This window comes from Oncorhynchus nerka, linkage group LG18, assembly GCF_034236695.1.
Source record: "Oncorhynchus nerka isolate Pitt River linkage group LG18, Oner_Uvic_2.0, whole genome shotgun sequence".
NCBI classification, from domain to species: Eukaryota; Metazoa; Chordata; class Actinopteri; order Salmoniformes; family Salmonidae; genus Oncorhynchus; species Oncorhynchus nerka.
The window spans coordinates 29240521-29264700 of record NC_088413.1 but is presented as its reverse complement, the minus strand read 5'-3'; the positions used below and the strand labels follow the sequence as shown (position 1 = coordinate 29264700).

At 45.0% G+C, this 24180-nt stretch overlaps 2 protein-coding genes and 1 long non-coding RNA gene across 3 annotated transcripts; 1 reads left to right on the top strand and 2 right to left on the bottom strand.

Annotated features, from left to right (window-relative positions):
• Window positions 1–11676: 11676 nt before the first annotated feature.
• LOC115115072 (signal peptidase complex subunit 3) lies at window positions 11677–15503 on the bottom strand. Its single transcript, XM_029643542.2, has 4 exons — window positions 15278–15503; window positions 13915–14065; window positions 12276–12391; window positions 11677–11882 (listed from the first exon to the last, which is right to left on the bottom strand). Exons 1-4 carry the CDS (start codon window positions 15418–15420, stop codon window positions 11750–11752), a joined length of 543 nt encoding a protein of 180 aa, XP_029499402.1. The 5' UTR covers window positions 15421–15503; the 3' UTR covers window positions 11677–11749.
• Window positions 15504–16287: 784 nt separating this feature from the next.
• LOC135561846 (uncharacterized) lies at window positions 16288–17231 on the bottom strand. Its single transcript, XR_010459683.1, has 2 exons — window positions 17157–17231; window positions 16288–16412 (listed from the first exon to the last, which is right to left on the bottom strand). It is a non-coding gene; the product is annotated as an uncharacterized LOC135561846 (long non-coding RNA).
• Window positions 17232–17271: 40 nt separating this feature from the next.
• On the top strand, window positions 17272–24105 carry LOC115115071 (ankyrin repeat and SOCS box protein 5-like). Its single transcript, XM_029643540.2, has 7 exons — window positions 17272–17462; window positions 20859–20938; window positions 21666–21773; window positions 22006–22156; window positions 22318–22452; window positions 22802–22993; window positions 23313–24105. The coding sequence occupies exons 1-7, from the start codon at window positions 17327–17329 to the stop codon at window positions 23438–23440; spliced, it is 930 nt and encodes a 309-aa protein (XP_029499400.2). The 5' UTR covers window positions 17272–17326; the 3' UTR covers window positions 23441–24105.
• Window positions 24106–24180: the final 75 nt, after the last annotated feature.

Genomic DNA, 24180 nt, shown 5'->3' with positions numbered 1-24180 from the left:
TGTTGGCACATTAGCTCACTGCACACTAAGGGAATTATAGTCTCCTGTTAGTCACTGGCACACCAAACCATCGTCCCACCTGAGTCATTTTGAACTCCCCCACATGGCTCCGGAAGCCTATTTCCTTTCCAAATCTTGAATATTCCGATGTAGCAGCTCTTTTAACCTTCCCCTACCCAGACTCTGCATAATCACATTGGGCTATCGTGCAGCGACTGGGAGTTGCGCCTCACACAAAGCATTAGCAACACTACACTTGAAAGGTACAATAAATGGCAGCAGGCAGGCTGAACTTTGACCTCCCATGTCTCCTGTGCATTGTGATATGGATACCATGAAGGTGCCATGTAATTGTGAACATCTGCCTGATGACCTAGTGGGGTTCTCTCTCTCTCTTTCTCTCCCTTCTCTCTTTCCCTCTCTCGCCCCCTTTCTCTCTCTCTGCTCTCTGCTCTCTCTCTCTCTCTCTCTCTCTCTCTCTCTCTTTGAGACTAGAGGGGCTTGAGGCTTGGGAATAAGACGAATGTTGTTTTTCTTCCTGGAAGTTTGCAAGGGGGAGGGTGAATTTAAATTATTGTGAGGCTCTGCTGTCAAAACTTTCCAGAAACTTAGACTAAAACACAAACCTGCCCGTGATCAATCTTTGTCATTTTAAATGTCTTAAAAAGTCTGTTCAAATAAGGTCCATCTAACCCTCATTTGACCTGTCACATTAAGATTTGACAGTGTTGTTAACGTGTGGATCCAGGGCAAGAGTCTAGAAGATTATACTGTACATGCATTCACTATTCTCCTTTCATACAACTATGCATGACTGAGCTCTACTATTCGGCTATGCCCTGTCAGCAACATCACAGTTCTATGATCCAAGCTCTCGTTGTAATTTTGGAATAGGACACCCCTGAACTGTCTGCCTATTTTCTTTGTTTACTGATGTGTAACCAGATGGGTGTCCCACTACTGCTGAAACATGCATATTTTGGATGAGATAGTCCCTGGCCGCAATACAACTGGCCTTCTCTACTTGGTGGGGTGTGACTGTGACTTCAAGGGTATCCCTCAGCTCCAGGGTATCTCTCAGCCCTTAGCTTACACAACACACTATCCCACACACCCTTGACACAGTCAGACACTCCTGACACACACATTTATATTTGAGTCATTTGATAAGATGCTCTTATCCAGAGTGACTTACAGTTAGTGGATTCATATTAAAATATTTAGGTGAGACAACCACATATCACAGTCAAAGTACATTTTACCTCAATAAAGAAGTTATCAGCGAAGTCAGTGCTGGTAGAAAATGCATTTTTTTGGGGGGGGGGTAAAGGCGTCTACATAATTGATTCAGTTTGCTTCTAGCAGAACTCGGCTAGGGACGAAGTGAACGTCTGTGCTTGCATCTGTGCTCGCCCTTAAAATACCTTTGCTTGGAAAAAGAGAAAATTACGGTTTGTCCCTTCTTGAGATGCCATAGAAAAAGTACACTTCCGCAAAATAGTAAAGAAATCTGTCATTCATTTGGATGTTTTTGCAGTACAATTTTACATCTAAATAACATGTTTGGTGCAGTATTTCTCAAGTGAAAAAATGTGCATGAAAACTATACTTCTGTCTTTGAATGACAACAAACACTTCATTGAAGAATCCCTACTGTTGACCAAACACCGACTTAGAAAAAATGCAAGTGCATGAACAGCTGAAAAACACACACACGCACGCACGCACGCACACAGACACACACACAGACACACACACACACACACACACACACACACACACACACACACACACACTCCTGATACACACATTCCGGATACACGGACACACACTCCTGATACACACAGACACACATCTTTCTCCCTCTAAAACAGGTTCCCTCCCTGTTCACCAGACAGGTGGATAACGTCGCCCTCCCGCGCTCTGTGTCTCTGACAGGAGGAGTTCCCAGGGCTGCTTAATACATGCTGATCGTGCCTTAGGTTTGCCCTTGAGTGATTACAGAAGCCCCTGTGCGGTGCTTCTGAAGAAGAGGTTGTGTGAAGTGGATCCACTCTGATACTTCTGCTCTTTGTCATAACATGACAGAGAGACCTTTTATGTACCCTTCTCACACCACTGAGCTGTACTGGTAAAGAATCCACTATAGCTGCTAGATAGGATAATGTTCAGTCCTGCTAGATAGGAGTCAGCACAGTCTGGTTTGGCAAAATAGTGTGAAAAGGGTATCAGTGACTTCCCAGAGGAATGAAAAGCCGCGGAACGGTGGTCTCATCACACACAGTAAAGACGCATTATGCTAATGCAGAGTTATCGCCTAAATTATTTGAGCTATTCGTGCTTCTACTTCTGTGCGAAAAAACACACAGGGTTCTACTCAATCAGATCCGCTTTAGCCGACATCTGCATAGAGGTTGTTTTGGCGATGTTGGAGGTGAAACTTCATTAAGGAGAGTTAGACATTTACTGGGGGGGTAACAGCATCCCTGTTTACAGTATGCAGGGATATGAGCCAGATGGTTGAGCTCGTTCTGCTTGTTACTATGATGGCGCCAGAGGGGTTGGCTGCCGTCTTATTGGCTCTTAACCAACTATGCCATTTTGTTAGTTTTTTCGAGTTGTTTGTAACTTGTTTTGTACATAATGTTTCTGCTACCATCTCTTATGACTGTAAAGAGCTTCTGGACATCAGAACTGCAATTACTCACCTCAGATTAGATGAAGATGTCACGCCCTGACCTTAGAGAGCCTTTTTATGTCTCTATTTGGTTTGGTCAGGTTGTGATTTGTGGTGGGCATTCTATGTTTTGTTTTCTATGTTTATTTTATTTCTATGTTTTGGCCGGGTATGGTTCTCAATCAGGGACAGCTGTCTATTATTGTCTCTGATTGGGAACCATACTTAGGTAGCGCTTTTTCCCTCCTTTCAGTGTGGGTAGTTAAATTTGTTTGTGGCACTAATGCCGTGTAAGCTTTACGGTTATTTCTTTCGTTTGTTGTTTTGTTGGCTACATTTTAAATAAAAAGGAAAATGTACGCTCACCGCGCTGCACCTTGGTCTTCTTCCAGCATCGGCCGTGACAGAACTACCCAACACCAAAGGACCAAGCAGCGTGGCCAGGAGGAGCAGGGATCCTGGACCCGGGAGAAGAGAGAATGGAGGACATCTTGGACATGGTAGGACGTTATAGCAGGGGACAAGAACCTGCCATGGAAACAGGCTGAAATAGCGAGGGAGGAGCGACTTCGCTACCAGGAGTCACGGCAACGGAGCAGGCACGAGAGGCAGCCCCCAAAAAAGTTTTGGCGGTACATGGGGAGATTGGCTGAGTCAGGTTGGAGACCTGAGCCAACTCCCCGTGCTTACCGGAGGGAGCGTCGTACTGGTCAGGCACCGTGTTATGCAGTGGAGCGCACGGTGTCTCTAGTGTGCGTTCATAGCCCGGTGCGCTACATTCCAGCTCCCCGCATTGGATGGGCTAGAGTGAGCATCCAGCCAGGACGGAAGGTGACGGTTCAGCGCATCTGGCCTCCAGTGCGTCTCCACTGCCCAGGATGTCCTGCACCGGCTCTACGCACTGGGTCCCCGGAGCGTCTGCACAGCCCAGTGTGTCCCAGAACCAGGCCTCCTGTATGTCTCCCCAGCCTGGTGAGCCCTGTGGCAGCTCCACGTACCAGACTGCCCATACGTCTCCTCACTTGAGTGATGATCCATGGCAAGAAGCCTCCAGTGATGATCCATGGCACGAACCCTCCAGAGATGATCCATGGCACGAAGCCTCCAGTGATGATCCACGGCACAAAGCCTCCAGTGATGATCCACGGCAAGAAGCCTCCAGTGATGATTCAGGGCACAAAACCTCCAGTGAGGATTCAAGGCACGAAGCCCGCAACGAGGGTCCCCAGTCCGGAGTCTCCAGCGACGGTCTCCAGTCCGGAGCCCCCAGCGACGGTCCCCAGTCCAGGGCCCGCAACGAGGGTGCCCAGTCCAGGGCCCGCAATGAGGGTGCCCAGTCCGGGGCCCGCAACGAGGGTCCCCGCACCGGAGGTGCCACCAAAGTGGGGTGAGCCAGAGGTGGAGCGGGGTCTGCGTCCCGCACCTGAGCCGCCACCGCAGATAGATGCCCACTCAGACCCTCCCCTATAGGTTCCCCTTTGAGGTGGGGGGTGGGGTACTGTTACGCCCTGACCTTTTTATGTCTCTATTTGATTTCGTCAGGGTGTGATTTGGGGTGGGCATTCTATGTTTTGTTTTTCTATGTTTCTTTATTTCTATGTTTTGGCCGGGTATGGTTCTCAATCACGGACAGCTGTCTATCATTGGTCAGACCAAGCTGACTCCACACTCCAAGACTGCTTCCATCACGTGGACTGGGACATGTTTCGTATTGCGTCAGATGGAAATATTGACGAATACGCTGATTCGGTGTGCGAGTTCATTAGAACGTGCGTCGAAGATGTCGTTCCCATAGCAACGATAAAAACATTCCCAAACCAGAAACCGTGGATTGATGGCAGCATTCGCGTGAAACTGAAAGCGCGAACCACTGCTTTTAATCAGGGCAAGGTGTCTGGTAATATGTCCGAATATAAACAATGCAGCTATTCCCTCCGCAAGGCTATTAAACAAGCTAAGCGTCAGTACAGAGACAAAGTGGAATCTCAATTCAATGGCTCAGACACAAGAGGCATGTGGCAGGGTCTACAGTCAATCACGGACTACAAGAAGAAACCCAGCCCAGTCACGGACCAGGATGTCTTGCTCCCAGGCAGACTAAATAACTTTTTGCCCGCTTTGAGGACAATACATTGCCACTGACACGGCCTGCAACGAAAACATGCGGTCTCTCCTTCACTGCAGCCGAGGTGAGTAAGACATTTAAACGTGTTAACCCTCGCAAGGCTGCAGGCCCAGACGGCATCCCCAGCCGCGCCCTCAGAGCATGCGCAGACCAGCTGGCCGGTGTGTTTACGGACATATTCAATCAATCCCTATACCAGTCTGCTGTTCCCACATGCTTCAAGAGGGCCACCATTGTTCCTGTTCCCAAGAAAGCTAAGGTAACTGAGCTAAACGACTACCGCCCGTAGCACTCACTTCCGTCATCATGAAGTGCTTTGAGAGACTAGTCAAGGACCATATCACCTCCACCCTACCTGACACCCTAGACCCACTCCAATTTGCTTACCGCCCAAATAGGTCCACAGACGATGCAATCTCAACCACACTGCACACTGCCCTAACCCACCTGGACAAGAGGAATACCTATGTGAGAATGCTGTTCATCGACTACAGCTCGGCATTCAACACCATAGTACCCTCCAAGCTCGTCATCAAGCTCGAGACCCTGGGTCTCGACCCCGCCCTGTGCAACTGGGTACTGGACTTCCTGACGGGCCGCCCCCAGGTGGTGAGGGTAGGCAACAACATCTCCTCCCCGCTGATCCTCAACACGGGGGCCCCACAAGGGTGCGTTCTGAGCCCTCTCCTGTACTCCCTGTTCACCCACGACTGCGTGGCCATGCACGCCTCCAACTCAATCATCAAGTTTGCGGACGACACAACAGTGGTAGGCTTGATCACCAACAACGACGAGACGGCCTACAGGGAGGAGGTGAGGGCCCTCGGAGTGTGGTGTCAGGAAAATAACCTCACACTCAACGTCAACAAAACTAAGGAGATGATTGTGGACTTCAGGAAACAGCAGAGGGAACACCCCCTATCCACATCGATGGATCAGTAGTGGAGAGGGTAGCAAGTTTTAAGTTCCTCGGCATACACATCACAGACAAACTGAATTGGTCCACTCACACTGACAGCGTCGTGAAGAAGGCGCAGCAGCGCCTCTTCAACCTCAGGAGGCTGAAGAAATTTGGCTTGTCACCAAAAGCACTCACAAACTTCTACAGATGCACAATCGAGAGCATCCTGGCGGGCTGTATCACCGCCTGGTACGGCAACTGCTCCGCCCTCAACCGTAAGGCTCTCCAGAGGGTAGTGAGGTCTGCACAACGCATCACCGGGGGCAAACTACCTGCCCTCCAGGACACCTACACCACCCGATGTTACAGGAAGGCCATAAAGATCATCAAGGACATCAACCACCCGAACCACTGCCTGTTCACCCCGCTATCATCCAGAAGGCGAGGTCAGTACAGGTGCATCAAAGCTGGGACCGAGAGACTGAAAAACAGCTTCTATCTCAAGGCCATCAGACTGTTAAACAGCCACCACTAACATTGAGTGGCTGCTGCCAACACACTGTCATTGACCCAACTCCAGCCACTTTAATAATGGGAATTGATGGGAAATGATGTAAATATATCACTAGCCACTTTAAACAATGCTACCTTATATAATGTTACTTACCCTACATTATTCATCTCATATGCATATGTATATACTGTACTCTAGATCATCGACTGCATTCTTATGTCACTAGCCACTTTAACTATGCCACTTTGTTTACTTTGTCTACATACTCATCTCATATGTATATACTGTACTCGATACCATCTACTGTATGCTGCTCTGTACCATCACTCATTCATATATCCTTATGTACATATTCCTTATCCCCTTACACTGTGTATAAGACAGTAGTTTTGGAATTGTTAGTTAGATTACTTGTTGGTTATCACTGCATTGTCGGAACTAGAAGCACAAGCATTTCGCTACACTCGCATTAACATCTGCTAACCATGTGTATGTGACAAATAAAATTTGATTTGATTTGATTTGATTTGATTTATCATTGTCTCTGATTGGGAACCATACTTAGGTAGCCCTTTTTCCCTCCTTTCAGTGTGGGAAGTTAACTTTGTTTATGGCACTAATTCCCTGTTAAAGCTTCCCGGTTGTTTCTTTCGTTTGTTGTTTTGTTGGCGACATTTTAAATTAAAAGGAAAATGTACGCTCACCACGCTGCACCTTGGTCTTACGCTCACCATGCTGCACCTTGGTCTTCTTCCAGCATCGGCAGTAACAGAAGAGTTTTTCTTCAATGAGTTGGATGGGAGGGATATACTACAGACACCCGACCAGGCCCAGATCCCCGTCATTCGCTGGAGAAGGAAACTGAGATTTTGCTGAAAAAGATCAGGGTGCCTTGTGAGGGTCAGGTGACGAGTGGCTAATCTGCCTTTGCCTTTCGTCCTGCTAGTTAAAGTGCAATTGCTGGAAAATAAATGGGATGAACTGAAAGCACGTATATCCTACCAACGGGACGTTAAAAACGGTAATATCTTATGTTTCACTTATGTTTCACTGAACGACGATGTTAAGAACATACAGCTGGCCGGTTATACACTCTATCGGTTCTACAGCTGCACCATCAAGAGCATCCTGACTGGTTGCATAACTGCTTGGTATGGCAACTGCTCGGCCCCCGACTGCAAGGCACTATAGAGGGTAGTGCGAACGGCCCAGTACATCACTGGTACCAAGCTTCCTGCCATCCAGGACCTCTATCCCAGTCGGTACCCAAATGGGAGTGGGTATAGGGTTTCTGGGATAATGGTGTTGATTTGAGCCATTACCAGCCTTTAAAAGCACTTAATGGCTACAGACATGAGTGCTACGGTTCGGTAGTCATTTCGTCAGGTTACCTTAGTGTTACTGGGCACAGGCACTATGGTGATCTCCTTTAAACATGTTGGTATTGCAGACTCGGAGAGGGAGAGGTTGAAAATGTCAATGAAGGTACTTTTTAGTTGGTCAGCGCATGCTCGCAGTACACATCCTGGTAATCCGTCTGGCTTTGCGGCCTTAACAAAGTTGACCTGTTTAAAGGTCTTACTCACATCGTCTGTAGAGAGCGTGATCACACACTCTTCTGGAACAGCTGGTGCTCTCATGCGTGTTTCAGTGTTATTTGCCTCGAAGCGAGCATAGAAGTAGTTTAGCCCGTCTGGTAGGCTCGTGTCATTGGGCAACTCTCGGCTGTGCTTCCCTTAGTTGTCTGTAGTGGTTTGCAAGCCCTGCCACATCTGACGAGCGTCAGAGCCTGTGTAGTACGATTTGATCTTAGTCCTGTATTGATGCTTTGCCTGTTTGATGGTTCGTAGGAGGGCATAGAGGGATTTCTTATAAGCTTCCGGGTTAGAGTCCCGCTCCTTGAAAGCGGCAGCTCTACCCTTTAGCTCAGTGCGAATGTTGCCTGTAGTCCATGGCTTCTGGTTGGGGTATGTACGTAATAGTCATTGTGGGGATAATGTCATCGATGCACTTAATGATGTGACTGAAGTGGTGCACTCCTCAATGCCATTGGAAGAATCCCGGAAAATATTCCAGTCTGTGCTAGCAAAACAGTCCTGTAGCTTAGCATCTTCTTCATCTGACCACTTTTGTATTGATCTAGTCACTGTTGCTTCCTCTTTTAATTTTTGCTTGTAAGCATGAATCAGGAGGATAGAATTATGGTCATATTTGCCAAATGGGGGACCAGGGAGACCTTTGTATGCGTCTCTGTGTGTGGAGTAAAGGTGGTCCAGAGTTGTTTTCCTCTGGTTGCACATTAAACATGCTGATCGAAATTTGGGAAAACTGATTTAAATTTCCCTGCATTAAAGTCCCCGGCTACTAGGAGCACCGCATCTGGTTGAGCGTTTCCTTGTTTGCTTATGCTGGTATAGAGCTCATTCAATGCTGTCTGTGTACCAGCCTCTGACAGTGGTGGTATGTAAACAGCTACGAAAAATACTGATGAAAACTTTCTAGGCAGATAGTGTGGTCTACAACTAATCATTAGATACTCTACTTCAGGCGAGCAATAGCTCGAGACTTCCTTAGATATCGTGCACCAACTGTTATTTACAAAAATACATAGTCCGCCGCCTCTTGTTTTACCAGACGCCGCTGTTCTATCATGCCGGTGAGGCGTATAACCAGCCAGCTGTATGTTGATAGTGTCGTCGTTCAGCCACTACTCCGTGAAGCATAAGATATTACAGTTTTGAATGTCTCGTTGGTAGTTTAATCTTCCGCGTAGGTCATCTATTTTATTGTCCATAGATTGCACGTTTGCCAGCAGAATGGAGGAATTGGGGGTACTGTTCGCTCATTAGCTAGCATTTTTTCATTAGAGTCTCTGGTATTATGCTGGTGTACATCTCTAACAAATGAAGTATAGTTGGATAGGTACCTAGTGGCTGAGTTATGTGGATTCTGTTTGGGACTGGTGATGAACCATGATGTGGAGGCATAATAAAAGTGACACTGGACTAGCGCACTAGCCAGAGTCTTTAGGGTATCTATAAATAAGTTTCCATCCAATTGACGACAGATTTCCATGTGAATATACTCAAATCTGTATAAAAACAATATGTACATTTTCCTATCGGATTTGTGTTTCCATCAATGACGACAGACAGCGCATCTCAATATCAAAAGTTGAATGTTGTGGTTACTTGAAAACAATGCAATTATTCATTGTGGTGTTGTAGGTTAGTCTATGTAGGATCATTTTGTATTGTCCCTAAACAAGATCCATAGGGGAGCTTTTTGAGCTGCGTGTCTCATGTCTTCACTGTTCTTCATGAGCATTGATGCACCTGGTCTCTCCGCTGCCTATCAGCTATTCCTATTTGTTCTTGTGGATTCGTATTGAAAATTGATGCAGCTTTGAATGTTTTTATGTGTGGTATGATTGCTACCTATTGCAGATCTGTACAAACGATCCACCTATCACTATGAATGGTGGATAGAGAGTAAGACAAGACAGTCAGACTGGTAGACTATAGTGGTATAGTCAAAGTTAGCTTGATATAGTGGAGGCGCATGCAAGCAGATGAGGAAATGTGGCTAGGATGGATGACATTATATAGTAACACCTGCAAAAGAGCCAATGCAAACCAGGAAAATAAACACACAACCCTCCTCTGTGGCCAATTTGTTTATGAACACAACCCTCCCCTATTTTGGAAGTTTGAACTTTCCCTTAGAGCTGTCAAATCCACAAGCTGTTCGTGGCATTATACCTAAAGCAGACATATCCGTTGGCTGCACTGTCGCATTAATATAAATCCCATACAGCCTCGCTTACAAATTCAAACACTGGAATGTAATCTACACCTCGATGGAAATGATATAAATCCTCATTTCGTTGAATGATTTTTCATTTTGAGCGTCATTATTTCTATATAGCCGACACTTTCTCGTTCTGAACTTCTAACGCCAGCGGGGCGGGTGTGGCTTCGTGACAGCGTGCAGGAGGCTGCTCTCCAATTTGACAGCTCCAACCCAGTTCCACCTCCACCACTGCCTAAACATCAGCTATAATGCGGGTGTCAGCTATCGCTAGTTAACGCATGATCTGATTTAAGCTAGGCCTTAGTTTAGGAGATACCCTGCTACCCTGGTGAGCTTCCCCCTTGTCTTAAAGTGTAAGTCACTTTGGGTTTAATAACCTGTACAACTCTTCACTAAACACCCGTCGTCTGAAATAGCAGGGCCCTCTGCTATTCGCAGTTGAATTTCCCCAACTCTTGTTTGGTTCCCCTGCCTATCACATATGGTCTAAGAACAACGTATATGCATTTGTTATTTTCCCAAGATTAAAATCAGTCTCTTGAATAAAAATATCTGGCTAGCTATAATTACATTTCCCCTTCAACTGTGGCTGCTGTGTCAACAACCTTGGGCTTTTCTGTTCCTATTGTCATACAATGGATGTTTTTCCACTCGCTACCTCTGCAAACCCATTCAAACGTGAGGCCTTCAATTAAATGTTGAAATCACCAATCTGTCTAGTCTACTACCTATGGACATTCTTTAGAGCTACCGTGACTATGTTCAGTTATTTGGAGCACATAGGAACATTTCAAACGATGTCGTTGTAGCCATTATATTCATATACCATCATTTCAAAACATTATGAATAGAGCAGATATTGTTTTGGGTAACTCAATTATAATACATGGAAAATTATTCTATGGGCCTATGTCCATCATTCTCAATGTGGCAACTACTCGGAACGCTTCGGGTAAGTGGTGGGTTGTGTTTGTGGTCATATGGCGCCATCTGTCAGTAAAATGTTAACATTACACATGTTTTTTATTTAACCTTTATTTAACTAGGCAAGTCAGTTAAAGAGCAAATTCTTATTTACAATGACGGCCTACCCAGACCAAACCCGGACGATGCTGGAACAACTGTGCGCCGTCCTATGGGACTCCCAATCACGGCCGGATGTGATACAGCCTGGATTCGAACCAGGGACTGTAGTGACGCCCCTTACACTAAGATGCAGGGCCTATCCTCTTCTCTACTAATAACCAGTTATACAGAATTATCTTTCAGATGTTTTTTTATAAAAAAGAAAGCAACAGCTACAGTGAACAAACAAAACGGAATTATTCGAAAGATTTCACATTGCCATTCATTATACAGGTACTGAGTACTACTGTAGAGTTACATGAAGCATGAGGAGTCCTGACTTTCTAGTTACTAAGTCCATCTCAGCAATGACCATTTAAACCAAGGATTACTAGCAGTCAAATCCTTGCATCCTCCTCGATTCCTCACCTCTCTCAAAGTGCATGGAAGTAGATGATCCAAGGTCTCTCCTCTAATGAGCTTTGAGAGGAATTTAGGGAAAAAAAGAAGCAAGGATTTCACTGTTAGCAACATTTAGACAGCCCTTTTTCCGGTGGCAGCATCAATGCAAAGACATACAATTGAACCGTTCCCAAATGTCCACTTTTATTAAAAGTCATAAAAGATTACACAACAAACAAACGGTGGAACAGTTTAGTAGCTCTTGGTGGTCTCGTATGATTCGGGGAAGGGGACAGACATGTGGCCAGAGCCCATGACCAAGGGCAGGATCCCAGCGTTGGGCACCACGTTCCAGGACAGTGTCAGGGTGATGTTTTTGTTCGCCCTGGTGGAGAGATCATCACACAAAGGCCTTAAACATCGTAGAACATTCCACCAGAATTTCCATTCAAAAGACTGGAGACAAGTGGGAGACAAACGGTCCTATACTGCCCTCTGCTGCATACAAAGGGTGTAACTATTCAACATAATGTAGGACTAAAGGGAAATCAGATGAAATTGTACTTGTCAGATAGTTTACAGCAGGTTTAAAAGGTGTGGCAAAATGATTATGTCAATGTGCCTTTCATACCTGCTGTAAACTGTATGTAACAAACTATTTGATTTGATTCAATAAAATGGCATCAAGAGCGATTCCACACCAATCAAAAACATGATTTGATATCATTAGGTTACTGGCAGCAGAATAAAAGTGAGAGGGTGAACAGAGGACGCTTACCGAAGTCCGTTTCCGTCATCGAAGAAGAAGTACTTGGACTTCATGTCTCTGAGGTTGAGCTTGGTGCTCTCTCCTCTCAGCACGATCTTATCCCACAGAACCACCTGGTTCAGGGCCTGGAAGAAAGCACAACACGTCGCAGTTAAATACCACTAGTTGGCAGCCATGCATGTCACCTTCCTAGGTGGCCTGATCCCAGATCTGTATCTAATCTAATTGTATTTGTCACATGAGCAGAATACAACAGACTTCACTGTGAAATGCTTACTTTACGAGCCCTTTCCCAACAATGCAGCGTTAAAAAGCAAGAAACATTTACTAAAAATAAACACGGAAATAGTAACACAATTAAATAACAACGAGACTATATACAAGGTGTACCGGTACGGAGTCAATGTCAATGTGACAATCAGGATAGATAATAAACAGAGTAGCAGCAGTGTGTGTGAACGTGTGTCTATGTGTGTGTGGCATCAATATGCATGTGTGTGTGTGTGTGTGTGTGTGTGTGTGTGTGTGTGGTGGGTAGAGTCCAGTAAGTGTGCATAGAGCTGGTGCAAGAGTCAGTGCAAAAAATAAATAAATCTATATTAAAAAAAAGTGTCAATACAAATAGTCCAGCAGTCTTATGGCCCGCTTGCCGTGCAGTAGCAGAGAGAACAGTCCATGACTAGGGTGGCTGGAATCTTTTTTTCCCTCCGCTGACACCTCTTGGTATAAAGGTCCTTGATGGCAGGGAGCATGTCCCCAGTGATGTACTGGGCCAGACACGCTACCCTCTGTAGCGTCTTACGGTGGGGTTGTCAAGCAATTGCCATACTAAGCAGTTGCCATACCAAGCGGTGATGCAGCCAGTCGAGATGCTCTCAATGGTGCAGCTGTAGAACTTTTTGAGGATCTGAGGAACCATGCCAAATCTTTTCAGCCTCCTGAGGGGGGAGAGGCGTTGTCGTGCTCTCTTCACGACTGTGTATCAAATTCCTATAGTCATAGTTTACATAGGACTATACAGCACAGAGAGACCTGAGACCAACCCAGGCTACTTCTTAGGATACACCATTTATAAAAAGTCACCCATAAACCATATTGCCTTCGTGGCTCCCACCAATTAAATGTGTGTGATCTGTAGAAGAACCAATGTGGCAACAGCGTGTAGCAACCAGCCTACCCATGCCAAGAGGAGGAAGGTGTGATAATGACCCTACACCATAAAGGAAAGAGGTCAGTTCTTACATTGCTCCTGGTGGTGTAGAAGTATGACTATTCTGCTGCAATTCTATATATCGGGTCATGAACCTATAGAAGGTCATCCCTTCAGATTGGCTTTCATCAAGTATCATTTGTGTGATCTGTTGTTGTGGCAACTACCAAAGCAAGCCGAGAAGAACGTAAGATAATGATAATTGATAGATCAACAGGAAAGAGAACAGGTCTGGGTTGTATTCATCACGCCGATTTTGCAACAGAAACCGTTTAGTCGAAACGGAAAATTTATCGCAATGAAAATTAGAGTTGGAAGAGTGCCTTGGTCCTTCTTTCTATTAGATCATTTCAGCTAGGTACCTCCCCGCTTGGTTCTTAAATGGTCAACCGTTCCCGTTGCAAGACGTAATGTATACACCCGTTGTAAGACACTTACGTTGCTCTTGGTGGCGTACTCGGCAGACAAGTAGAGGAAGAGCTGCTTGACGTTCCAGTCAAATATGGGCTTTATGTCAGCAGAGAGGTCAAAGGTGATGAACCCCAGGTCACTTCTCTCCCTGGGTCCTGTGAAGTCATCCACGTTTTTCCTGTCAAATGGTAAAGGTCGACTTAGTTGTGTGCAGTGCATTGCATCCTAGAATTATGCCAAGACATTTCTTTCACCACGTGGAACAATAAGCTGCAAAAAAAAAGAAAACGTTTTTTTGTCTTGGCTACACCATAGATATTAGTAGGCTACATTTACTTTATGGTTTCTGGCTGTACATTTAGGCAATGTTCTCTAGCTACACTTTGCACTGTATGGCTTGGTACAGCTACTTGAATGGCATACCACAGTTCAGTGGGCAACAGCCAACTACCTACAATTCTACACATTTTGCCATGTGGTAAAAGGAAATGTGCAGTTTTCTAGTTCATCTCATGCTATTTTACATATGCAATGAGCCTGAGAGACAATGTTGCTGTTTAAAAGTAATGTCCTGCAAATCTACACGTAGCCACAGGGCAGAGAGATAAAATTGCAGTTTTATAGCTGATCTCATGGTATTCTACACATGTTGCCATGATACTGAGAGAACATGTTGCAGTTCTATAGCTGATCTCATGGTATTCTACACATGTTGCCATGATACTGAGAGAACATGTTGCAGTTCTATAGCTGATCTCATGGTATTCTACACATGTTGCCATGATACTGAGAGAACATGTTGCAGTTTTATAGCTGATCTCATGGTATTCTATACATGTTGCAGTTTTGTAGCTAATTTCCTGAAATTCAAAAAAACAAATTGTGCCATGGCTCATGATCTGTTCATATGCTAATGGAGGGGGGGTTAGTTGAGTCAAGTAAATAACAAGATCTTATTTACAGTAAGGTCGGAAACATTTGATCTGCTGGCAGCTAGGTTACAGTTTGACAAAATATACCGCGCTGACGTGCTGTTCAACTATTGGGTACAATGTTGCAAGCAGTAGCAGCTGGCATCCGGTCTCTGGCTGGCAGGCTACATTGTAGCCAAAGACAAAAACAACGGTTGTTCATTGCTCAGGCAGTTTAATACACTGGTGTCTGTTAGATTGATTGGCGTCAATATTGCCATATGGATTCAATGATCACCTCGAGCTAGCATTAGTTAGCACCATTGTAAACACGCATACACCGAGCTAGCTATGTAGCCAATTGAGACCAATAACTGTTTATACGAATACAAATGTGATAGATCACGGAGTGAAATATATCTAGACCAAAACAAAGCATGTTCACTGTAGTTTAATAATAATAACTAGTCATCACTCACAGCATTACTCTCGAGACGTGGATATCCACCGGCACCCTCCGGTCTTTGAACGCTGTCGTGATAAAACAGCCAAACGTCAAAGCTGCCATCACGCTGAGCGAAAAGGCGAAGAGGGAATTTGCCCTCGACAACACTGTATTCATTTTGAAATACAATTATATTACAGTTTCATACACAACGATGCGGAACACTTCTAGCTGCAAAAGCAGGAAGTGTAGTTTGACACAACGAAATACGAAACAGGATGGTTCATCCGTAATCGATGGAACATTAAAGTGAAACATTGCCCCCATGTGTTATGGAGGCGAACTACAGTTCACACGACCAGTAATGGCTAAGGAATTTCATGACAGTAGACATTGACTGGATAATATAATTTTGAAGTAAAAGTACATGAGTCAAGATAATGTTAAACCTCAAGAGAAGTAATGCTCAACACATATTTTTGAACCTTTCTGAAGCACCACAACAAAATGGAACAAACCACAGGTCAACTAAGATTAAGGCCTGGGTTAGTTTTTTGTAACCACAGGTCACAGTCACAAAGCCCCTGGCTATAGCTGCACTGTATTCCCTGCCCTAGGGCTGCTGGCAGAGTCTAAATGGCCCTAGGCCTGTATCCACAAAGCGTCTTAGAGTAGGAGTGCTGATAGTGCTGATCTAGGTTCAGTGTTGCATTTTAGATCATAATGAATAAGAATACATGGATAGGACTGGCCTAAGTCTAGATCTCCACTCCTACTCTGAGACACTGTATGACTATGGGCCCCAGTTGTCCCACAGGCAGGCAGGCAGCGCTACAATACAGCTGCTCTTAAAGCTCTTTGTCTGTGACATGCCAGGGCAACTTTATCCAGTCTGCCCAGGAACTACTCAGCCTATCGTTGTGGCCGGGGGGCATTAGAAACACTTAGATACATTGTGTATTAGATATACTTTCTTCTTGATGTCTTTCAATGCTCTTTTCTTGCTGAGGTACTGGGGGAAAGCACTGCATTGTAACAACCGCACCTGGGATGAGGGGAAAGACCCAGAACCTTTGGCATCATGACGACACGTTGGGTTGGCATGACAGAAGTCTCCGATCCAATATTTCTTCCGCCCTTTCTTCCACGCACTGCAATCATCAAGTGATCTGATGGGATGACACAGGGAATGCACATTTTTGAGACTCTGTCAAATTAATATATTCAATCCAGAGGTTTGCAGCTGTACGTGTTTGTATAATTGCGCGTGCCCCTTGGATGGGGGTCATACCTAGGAGCTGTGCCCTTATTAAAATGCCACACAATTCATAGACAGATTATATTGAAGCTGAGGCTTGGCAGTTACAGCCTGTTGTCATACTCCACCTAGGTTACGCAAAGCGACTGTCAGCCAGAAATGTTTTGAGCTGAACAGAAGCATGTTAGAGAGAGGTTAGAGAGGCTCTAGCTTTCCATCCCCAAGTACAACTAGTTTAACTAGTCTATTTGATTTGATAACCTGTAGTAGGGCTGTTCAATTATGGCTCTGGAGAGGCAAAATACTTATTAACTAGTTATTAAAATTCCCTTATTAATCAAAGACTATTTCAGACCAGGGACATCAGGTATGTAAACTCTCTGGTCAATCAATGACCGATCAATGAATTAACTACCAAAGAAAATCTGCATTATGTCCGTCCCTGAATTATTACCTGACAATTATGACCTTATAATGTGACCAATGACGCTATAAACAGCATGTGGGTTTTTCACTTGAATATTGCAATCAAATGATTGTTACACAAGCAACTAGGCATACTCAAAATAGCAAATACTATATTCAACTCAAAGGTCAAACTTTAGTATTTCAAACCATGCAGAATGAATCCTTAATGAACAGAACGGTTCCTAACCCTGAGACCAGCGGGGGTAAAGGCAGTTCTGGTCCTTCTCTGCCTGTTCATGTTATTGTGGCGCTTGTCCTTGGCAGTGAAACGACAACAAGCCGAGCAACCAATCAGAGAGCAGGTTTTAGACTGGATCATGGTGCACTGTGGTGCGGGGACTGATAGCTGATGTAAACATGCCTGAAGTTCCGTCTGCAGAGAGCTCGAGCGAGCAGCAGCCAGAAAACACGTCGAGGAAAAGAACGTTAGAGAACACAGATGATTACACCGCAAAAAATAAACCACGCTGTTGGGGTATTTTAACTAGCCAAGGTCAGTAGCGTTTTACGCACACACAATTGCGTATTTGCGCACTGGGTGAGTGCGTCTCGGACTGTCACAGTGCAATGTTATTATAGGACTCCTGTGCTGTTCGTGTCGAGTTTATTTGAGGTAGAGAGAGGGGTTGACATAGAAATGTTTCGTGAAAAAGGCACCTGTTCTGGAACATTCCTATAGGATCCAGCCTATTTAGGACTCTGTTATAACATGTGAAATTAAGCAAATTAATCAAACAAACGCCTTGGACACATCTGGTCAAATGGGTCCCTAGAGCAGTCGAGTGCATATCCTACTGATGTGGATACAGATCCATACATCTTACATCATAACACAAATGCTTTTTAAATTTGATTTAACACATACTTTATTAGTATTATTACTAGGCCTATGTGTAGTAGTAGGCCTTAGGGTATGTGTCTATTAAAGTTTAATAATGACTGGCCTACAACAGCTGAAGCTACCATGTACTCTCATGACTCTCACACAAGACAATAAGAGTATGACATTTGAACTGGACTAAGCAGCAGCTTCAGACAATTAAACCTGTTTGTATCTCTTTATCAGCTGTATCCAATCTAAACTGTAGCTGGGTCACATTAGGGTTGTAACTGCTTGATTACTAATTGACTTTGACATCCAAATGTTTTAAATGCAATAGTTTGTTATTTAAGCAGAGTAAATCAACAGAAATACAGATTGCAGATATTATAGCCATTTCTGCTTCCTCCTGTTATTGCTTAGTGTGGCAAAGGGGAGCCTTAAACGAAAGCAAAAGTCACATGTTCAGTGCACTGTTGCAATATTCATGAGAGCTACCATTTTACCCTGCTAGAATAGAGACACCATGTACTGTTCGAATGAGCATAATGGGCTTCAGCCGCACCAGGCAACCAGCTATAGAGGATCTGGACTGTGGGAAATGTTGGCTGGGTTCCTGGAGAAAGGAGAGAAAATAGAGAGAGGGGGATTCCAGGTTGCTGTTGTGACTGGAATTAATTACTTACTGTGGCTCTAACATGTGCTTCCTAAGAATAGCTTCCAAACTAATTATCTCTGCAACAGTGGTGGTCCTCAGTGGCACCTGTTGTTATGCTATGTATACCTTGAAAGAGGGGTCTCTGTTATTGTCCTTTCCCCCAAAAATATCTATCAAAATGAATGTCAACAACAACAACAACAAAAAACAAAGATACAGTATTTTAGTTGTCCTATTCATCATAAAAGATAGTAGCAACAACAGGCCATTTCAGTGTACTACATGAGCTTGTCCCCTTCCAAAGATGGCCGGCACAGTCACAGCTCTGCCTGTGTGAATCCATGCAGTGACAAAAAGTCCCTTCAGTACAGTAACAGTACAGTAGGTGACAGGCGCCCTCTTCTCCTACAGGCAGCAATGTCATATACCTATCAATGTCTAGATGTTCCGTGGGGAGACGGAGACATGGGTATGTAGTATTGAATATTGCACTGCATTGCTGTGTGATGTTTATTTCTTTCTTTCTTTTTTTATTTCACCTTTATTTAACCAGATAGGCTAGTTGAGAGCAAGGTATCATTTGCAACCAGCAGTAAGATTGACATCATTGATGTACACAGAGAAGAGAGTCTGCCCGAGAATTGAACCCTGTGGCACCCCAATAGAGACTGCCAGAGGTCCGGACAACAGGCCCTCCGATGTCGAAGTATTGCTGATATTTTGTTATACTCAAGGCTCCCTCATAAAAGAGACTCATATCTCAATAGGGTTTCACCTGAATAAAGGATTAATAAAATCATTAAATCAAAAAACACCTAAATATTGTTCACTGACGTGAATGGTAGTGTTGTTGGGTGTGTAGGGAGAGACTGAGCTATGCCTGCCCGATGTACAAGGCTATGCCTGTCGGTTGTACAAGGCTATGCCTGCCAGATGTACAAGGCTATGCCTGCCGGTTGTACAAGGCTATGCCTGCCCGATGTACAAGGCTATGCCTGTCGGTTGTACAAGGCTATGCCTGCCAGATGTACAAGGCTATGCCTGCCGGTTGTACAAGGCTATGCCTGCCAGATGTACAAGGCTATGCCTGCCGGTCGTACAAGGCTATGCCTGCCAGATGTACAAGGCTATGCCTGCCAGATGTCCAAGGCTATGGCTGCTGGTTGTACAAGGTTATGCCTGCCAGATGTACAAGGCTATGCCTGCTGGTTGTACAAGGCTATGCCTGCCAGATGTACAAGGCCATGCCTGCCGGTTGTACAAGGCTATGCCTGCCAGATGTACAAGGCTATGCCTGCTGGTTGTACAAGGCTATGCCTGCCAGATGTACAAGGCTATGCCTGCCGGTTGTACAAGGCTATGCCTGCCGGTTGTACAAGGCTATGCCTGCGGGTTGTACAAGGCTATGCCTGCCAGATGTACAAGGTTATGCCTGCCGGTCGTACAAGGCTATGCCTGCCGGTTGTACAAGGCTATGCCTGCCGGTTGTACAAGGCTATGCCTGCCGGTTGTACAAGGCTATGCCTGCCGGTTGTACAAGGCTATGCCTGCCAGATGGCCTGCTTGGTTGAGCTACAGTTATATATAGCTCCATCCACACTGTAAGAGAGTGAAAATCTATCCAGCGCTCGGTGATATTAGTGACAGCTGAACATATGAACATGGATAGTGGACTGGTACTTCTAGATTAGGATTACGGTAATGATTGAATACTAAGGATACCGACAGAGAGTGAAGGCTATGATGAATGCTGTCATTGTATCAGACTTGAATGGGAATGTGCTGGTTATATATATTTGTGGATGTGAGCATGAAGAGCTTGTATGATAGTGAAGGGCTGTCACTGTAAACGTATGACTGTAATGTGTGTTGTTTTGGAGAGGCTCAGTGTTTTGTCTGTCCCTCTCCCAGGGTCATGGGCGGACCGGTCCCCTCTCCACGAGGCAGCGTGTCAGGGCTGTAATGTGTGTTGTTTTGGAGAGGCTCAGTGTTTTGTCTGTCCCTCTCCCAGGGTCATGGGCGGACCGGTCCCCTCTCCACGAGGCAGCGTGTCAGGGCCGTAATGTGTGTTGTTTTGGAGAGGCTCAGTGTTTTGTCTGTCCCTCTCCCAGGGTCATGGGCGGACCGGTCCCCTCTCCACGAGGCAGCATGTCAGGGCCGTAATGTGTGTTGTTTTGGAGAGGCTCAGTGTTTTGTCTGTCCCTCTCCCAGGGTCATGGGCGGACCGGTCCCCTCTCCACGAGGCAGCGTGTCAGGGCCGTAATGTGTGTTGTTTTGGAGAGGCTCAGTGTTTTGTCTGTCCCTCTCCCAGGGTCATGGGCGGACCGGTCCCCTCTCCACGAGGCAGCGTGTCAGGGCCGTAATGTGTGTTGTTTTGGAGAGGCTCAGTGTTTTGTCTGTCCCTCTCCCAGGGTCATGGGCGGACCGGTCCCCTCTCCACGAGGCAGCGTGTCATGGCCGTCTCCTGGCCCTCAGGACCCTACTCTCACAGGTGAGTCACACACAGAGGGGCGGGGCACCACATCGCAAAGATTTCTGGTCAATTGTTTATACAGTGTTAAGACAGAGGGACTTTTTTGACACCTTTATATAAAATAAAATGCTGATGCTCTGTCTGTACGTCCCAGATAAGATGCATATATGTTTGCCATTTTCCCTCGTAGTCAGATCTCCAAAAGTTTATTTGGGTAGTTCATCTGTAGATGCTCTACAGACTGTCAGTGATATTTCAATTATCTATCTACTAACTTTAGCGCTAATCCTAATCTTAACCCTTATCCTAAACCTAACCTAAACTCAACCCTAACCCTAACCCTAGACCTAACCTTAACCCTCACTCTACACTATCTAGAAACTAAAAAGGCTTATTCGCCGGTTCCCATAGGAGAACCCTTTGGAAAACCCATTTTTGTTTCCAGGTAAAAAACCTTTTGGTTCCAGGTATAACTTTTTTTTTACACAAATGATTCTACATGGAACCCTAAAGAGTTCTACCTGGAACCAAAATGATTTATAGTATGGAGACAGCCTTTTTGGAACCCTTTTTTTCTAAAGAGTGTAACCCGTATTGGAAACCTAACCGTAACCTTAGCAAGCAGCTGCTTCTCAACAGACAGTGTGTTGATAGTATGACCATCTGTAGAGCATTTACACAAAATAACGTGTAGGGAAAGTGAGGCCTATATAACGAATGCAAACATTTCTTGTTGTCATCCCAGGGTTACAACGCAAACATCCCTACCATAGACCATGTGACGCCGTTGCATGAGGCTTGCCTGTCAGACCACGCGTCGTGCGCCAAGGCGCTCGTCGCAGCTGGTGCCAATGTAAGTCATGACCAAACGGACGCACACACAAACACATCACGCTCCACGTCAGAACGAGACGTCATTATGCTGTGGCAGCAACTCCTCTTTTTACATTCCCCTTGACTTGCCTTTGTTGTAACTTTGTTGGCAGCAACTCCTATTTTTACATTCCGATTGACTCGCCTTTGTTGTAACTTTATAACTTATAGGTACACATGGTTTTATGACAATGCTCCATCTACCTGATCAGGTAAATGCCACCACCATTGATGGGGTGACGCCACTGTTCAATGCCTGCTCAGCGGGCAGTGCCACCTGTACAGAGGTACTGCTGGAAAACGGTGCCAAGCCCCAGTCAGAGATGTGCCAGCCCTCGCCCATACACGAAGCCTCCAGCAAAGGTACTTCCATGGCAGGATATGTGTGTCATACACATAGCTGTCACTTCACTGTGAGATTTTGAAATACTCTGGCTGTAATTTTGGTATATATTCTAAGATGAGAGTACTGAATGCGTTTCTGAATGAGAGTATCCTGGTAACACAGGGCGTATTGTGTGTAGGCAGAAGTGCTTGTCTGGAGGCACTGATCACATGGGGAGCAGACGTGGACTATGATATTCCTCACCTGGGAACCCCCCTGTACATCGCCTGCATCTCCTCAGGACTCCAGTGCACACAGAAACTCCTCGAAGGAGGTCAGTAACTAACCAGACACTTTGGTCCTAACTTCAAATGCTCTCTCCAATTGACATCAATGCATTTTTTTTAAATATTTTTTTTTACGGTTCATCCATTTGTACTTTTTCCCCTTCTGTATTCTGCATTTAGTAAGGAAAGGTATGTCACGGGACATCGTTTTACCTGACGCAGTACTCACAAACATGGAGCGTGTTCAGTAGGGAGAATCTATTGAAACTGAGGGAAACGGGAAGGAAATACACAAACGAGTCCCTTCCGATCATAGATTCATGTTTTCTGTTGCAAACCATTTTGCTACAGTGTGACCTACTGAACAACACCAATGTTGTCTGGTTTGCTCTACAGGGGCCAATGTGCAGAAGGGCAGGTTCCTGGAGAGCCCGCTCCATGCAGCAGCTCAGAAGGACTGTACTGAGATCATCAATGTGTTGTTAGAGTTTGGAGCGAACATTAACGCTAAAAACCTAGAGCTGAAGAGACCGGTGGAGTCAGCCCCACCTAACAGCTCAGCAGAGGAGACGTTACTGCTGTATGAAGGTAAGCGTATGCTCAGTTCACATGGCAATATCAGCCTGATTCCAGATCAGTTTGTACTGTATAACAAACTCATATGTTTGTTTTCATGCCAAACTTGTGGTCTGATCAGAAACCGATACTGAAGTGTCTTGATACTAATTCTGATCTGGGACCAGGTTAGGAAATATCCCCATTCAGCTAGTGGGAAGAAGTCAGAATCCCCTGTAAAACATTGCTATTTGGATTATAAAAGTGGATGATATTGAGGCTGTCTTGGATTAATCAGATAATCTCTATATATCTTGCTCTCTCCCTCTTGTTTCTCTCTCTCTCTCTGCAGCAACACCTCAGTCACTATGTCAACTGTATCGTCTCAGTGTTAGAGATTATATGGGTCGATCTCGACTACACCTCATCCCTCAGTTACACCTCCCCAACCCTCTCAAACGCTTCCTCCAGTACAGATAGAACACAACGCTCTCTCTCTTTCTGTCTGTCTGTCTGTCTGTCTGTCTGTCTGTCTGTCTGTCTGTCTGTCTGTCTGTCTGTCTGTCTGTCTGTCTGTCTGTCTGTCTGTCTGTCTGTCTGTCTGTCTGTCTGTCTGTCTGTCTGTCTGTCTGTCTGTCTGTCTGTCTGTCTGTCTGTCTGCCTCTCTGTCTGTTGCTCTCTCCCTTCCCCTCTCTGTTTCTCTCTGTCTTCCTCTTTCTCTCTCTTTCTAAATGAGAGAGCATCGTCATGATAGAGGATATTCTTTCTCCCACCCTGTCTCTTTCTCTCTGTTTCTCTCTCCGTCCATCTTTATCATCAAGGGAATGTTTTATTACTCACTGAACCTTGTTTCTTTTTAACCCAGAACCTCAAATGCACCGAATCCCTCCCATTCACTGACATCTGTTTCCACTCTTTCTCTGTATATTCTGTTACATTGACCAAAACAACAACTCTTATGCTAATCAGATGTACTGTGAATAATATTGCATTTCAATTATTTTCTTATATAATATTAGCCAACTAATATATTAACGTGACCCGTATATGCATAACTCACTGAAAAATGTACAGTATTTTGCCAAAACTCATTTCACATACCTCTCACCTGTTTCACTCTAATAAATAAGAATGTTATTCCATGATGTGGTTGTCTTGGAGATTATACTTCTGGCATGTTTCGGCTGTGGTTTAGTTCAGTCGTTTTTTTCTTTTTGTTG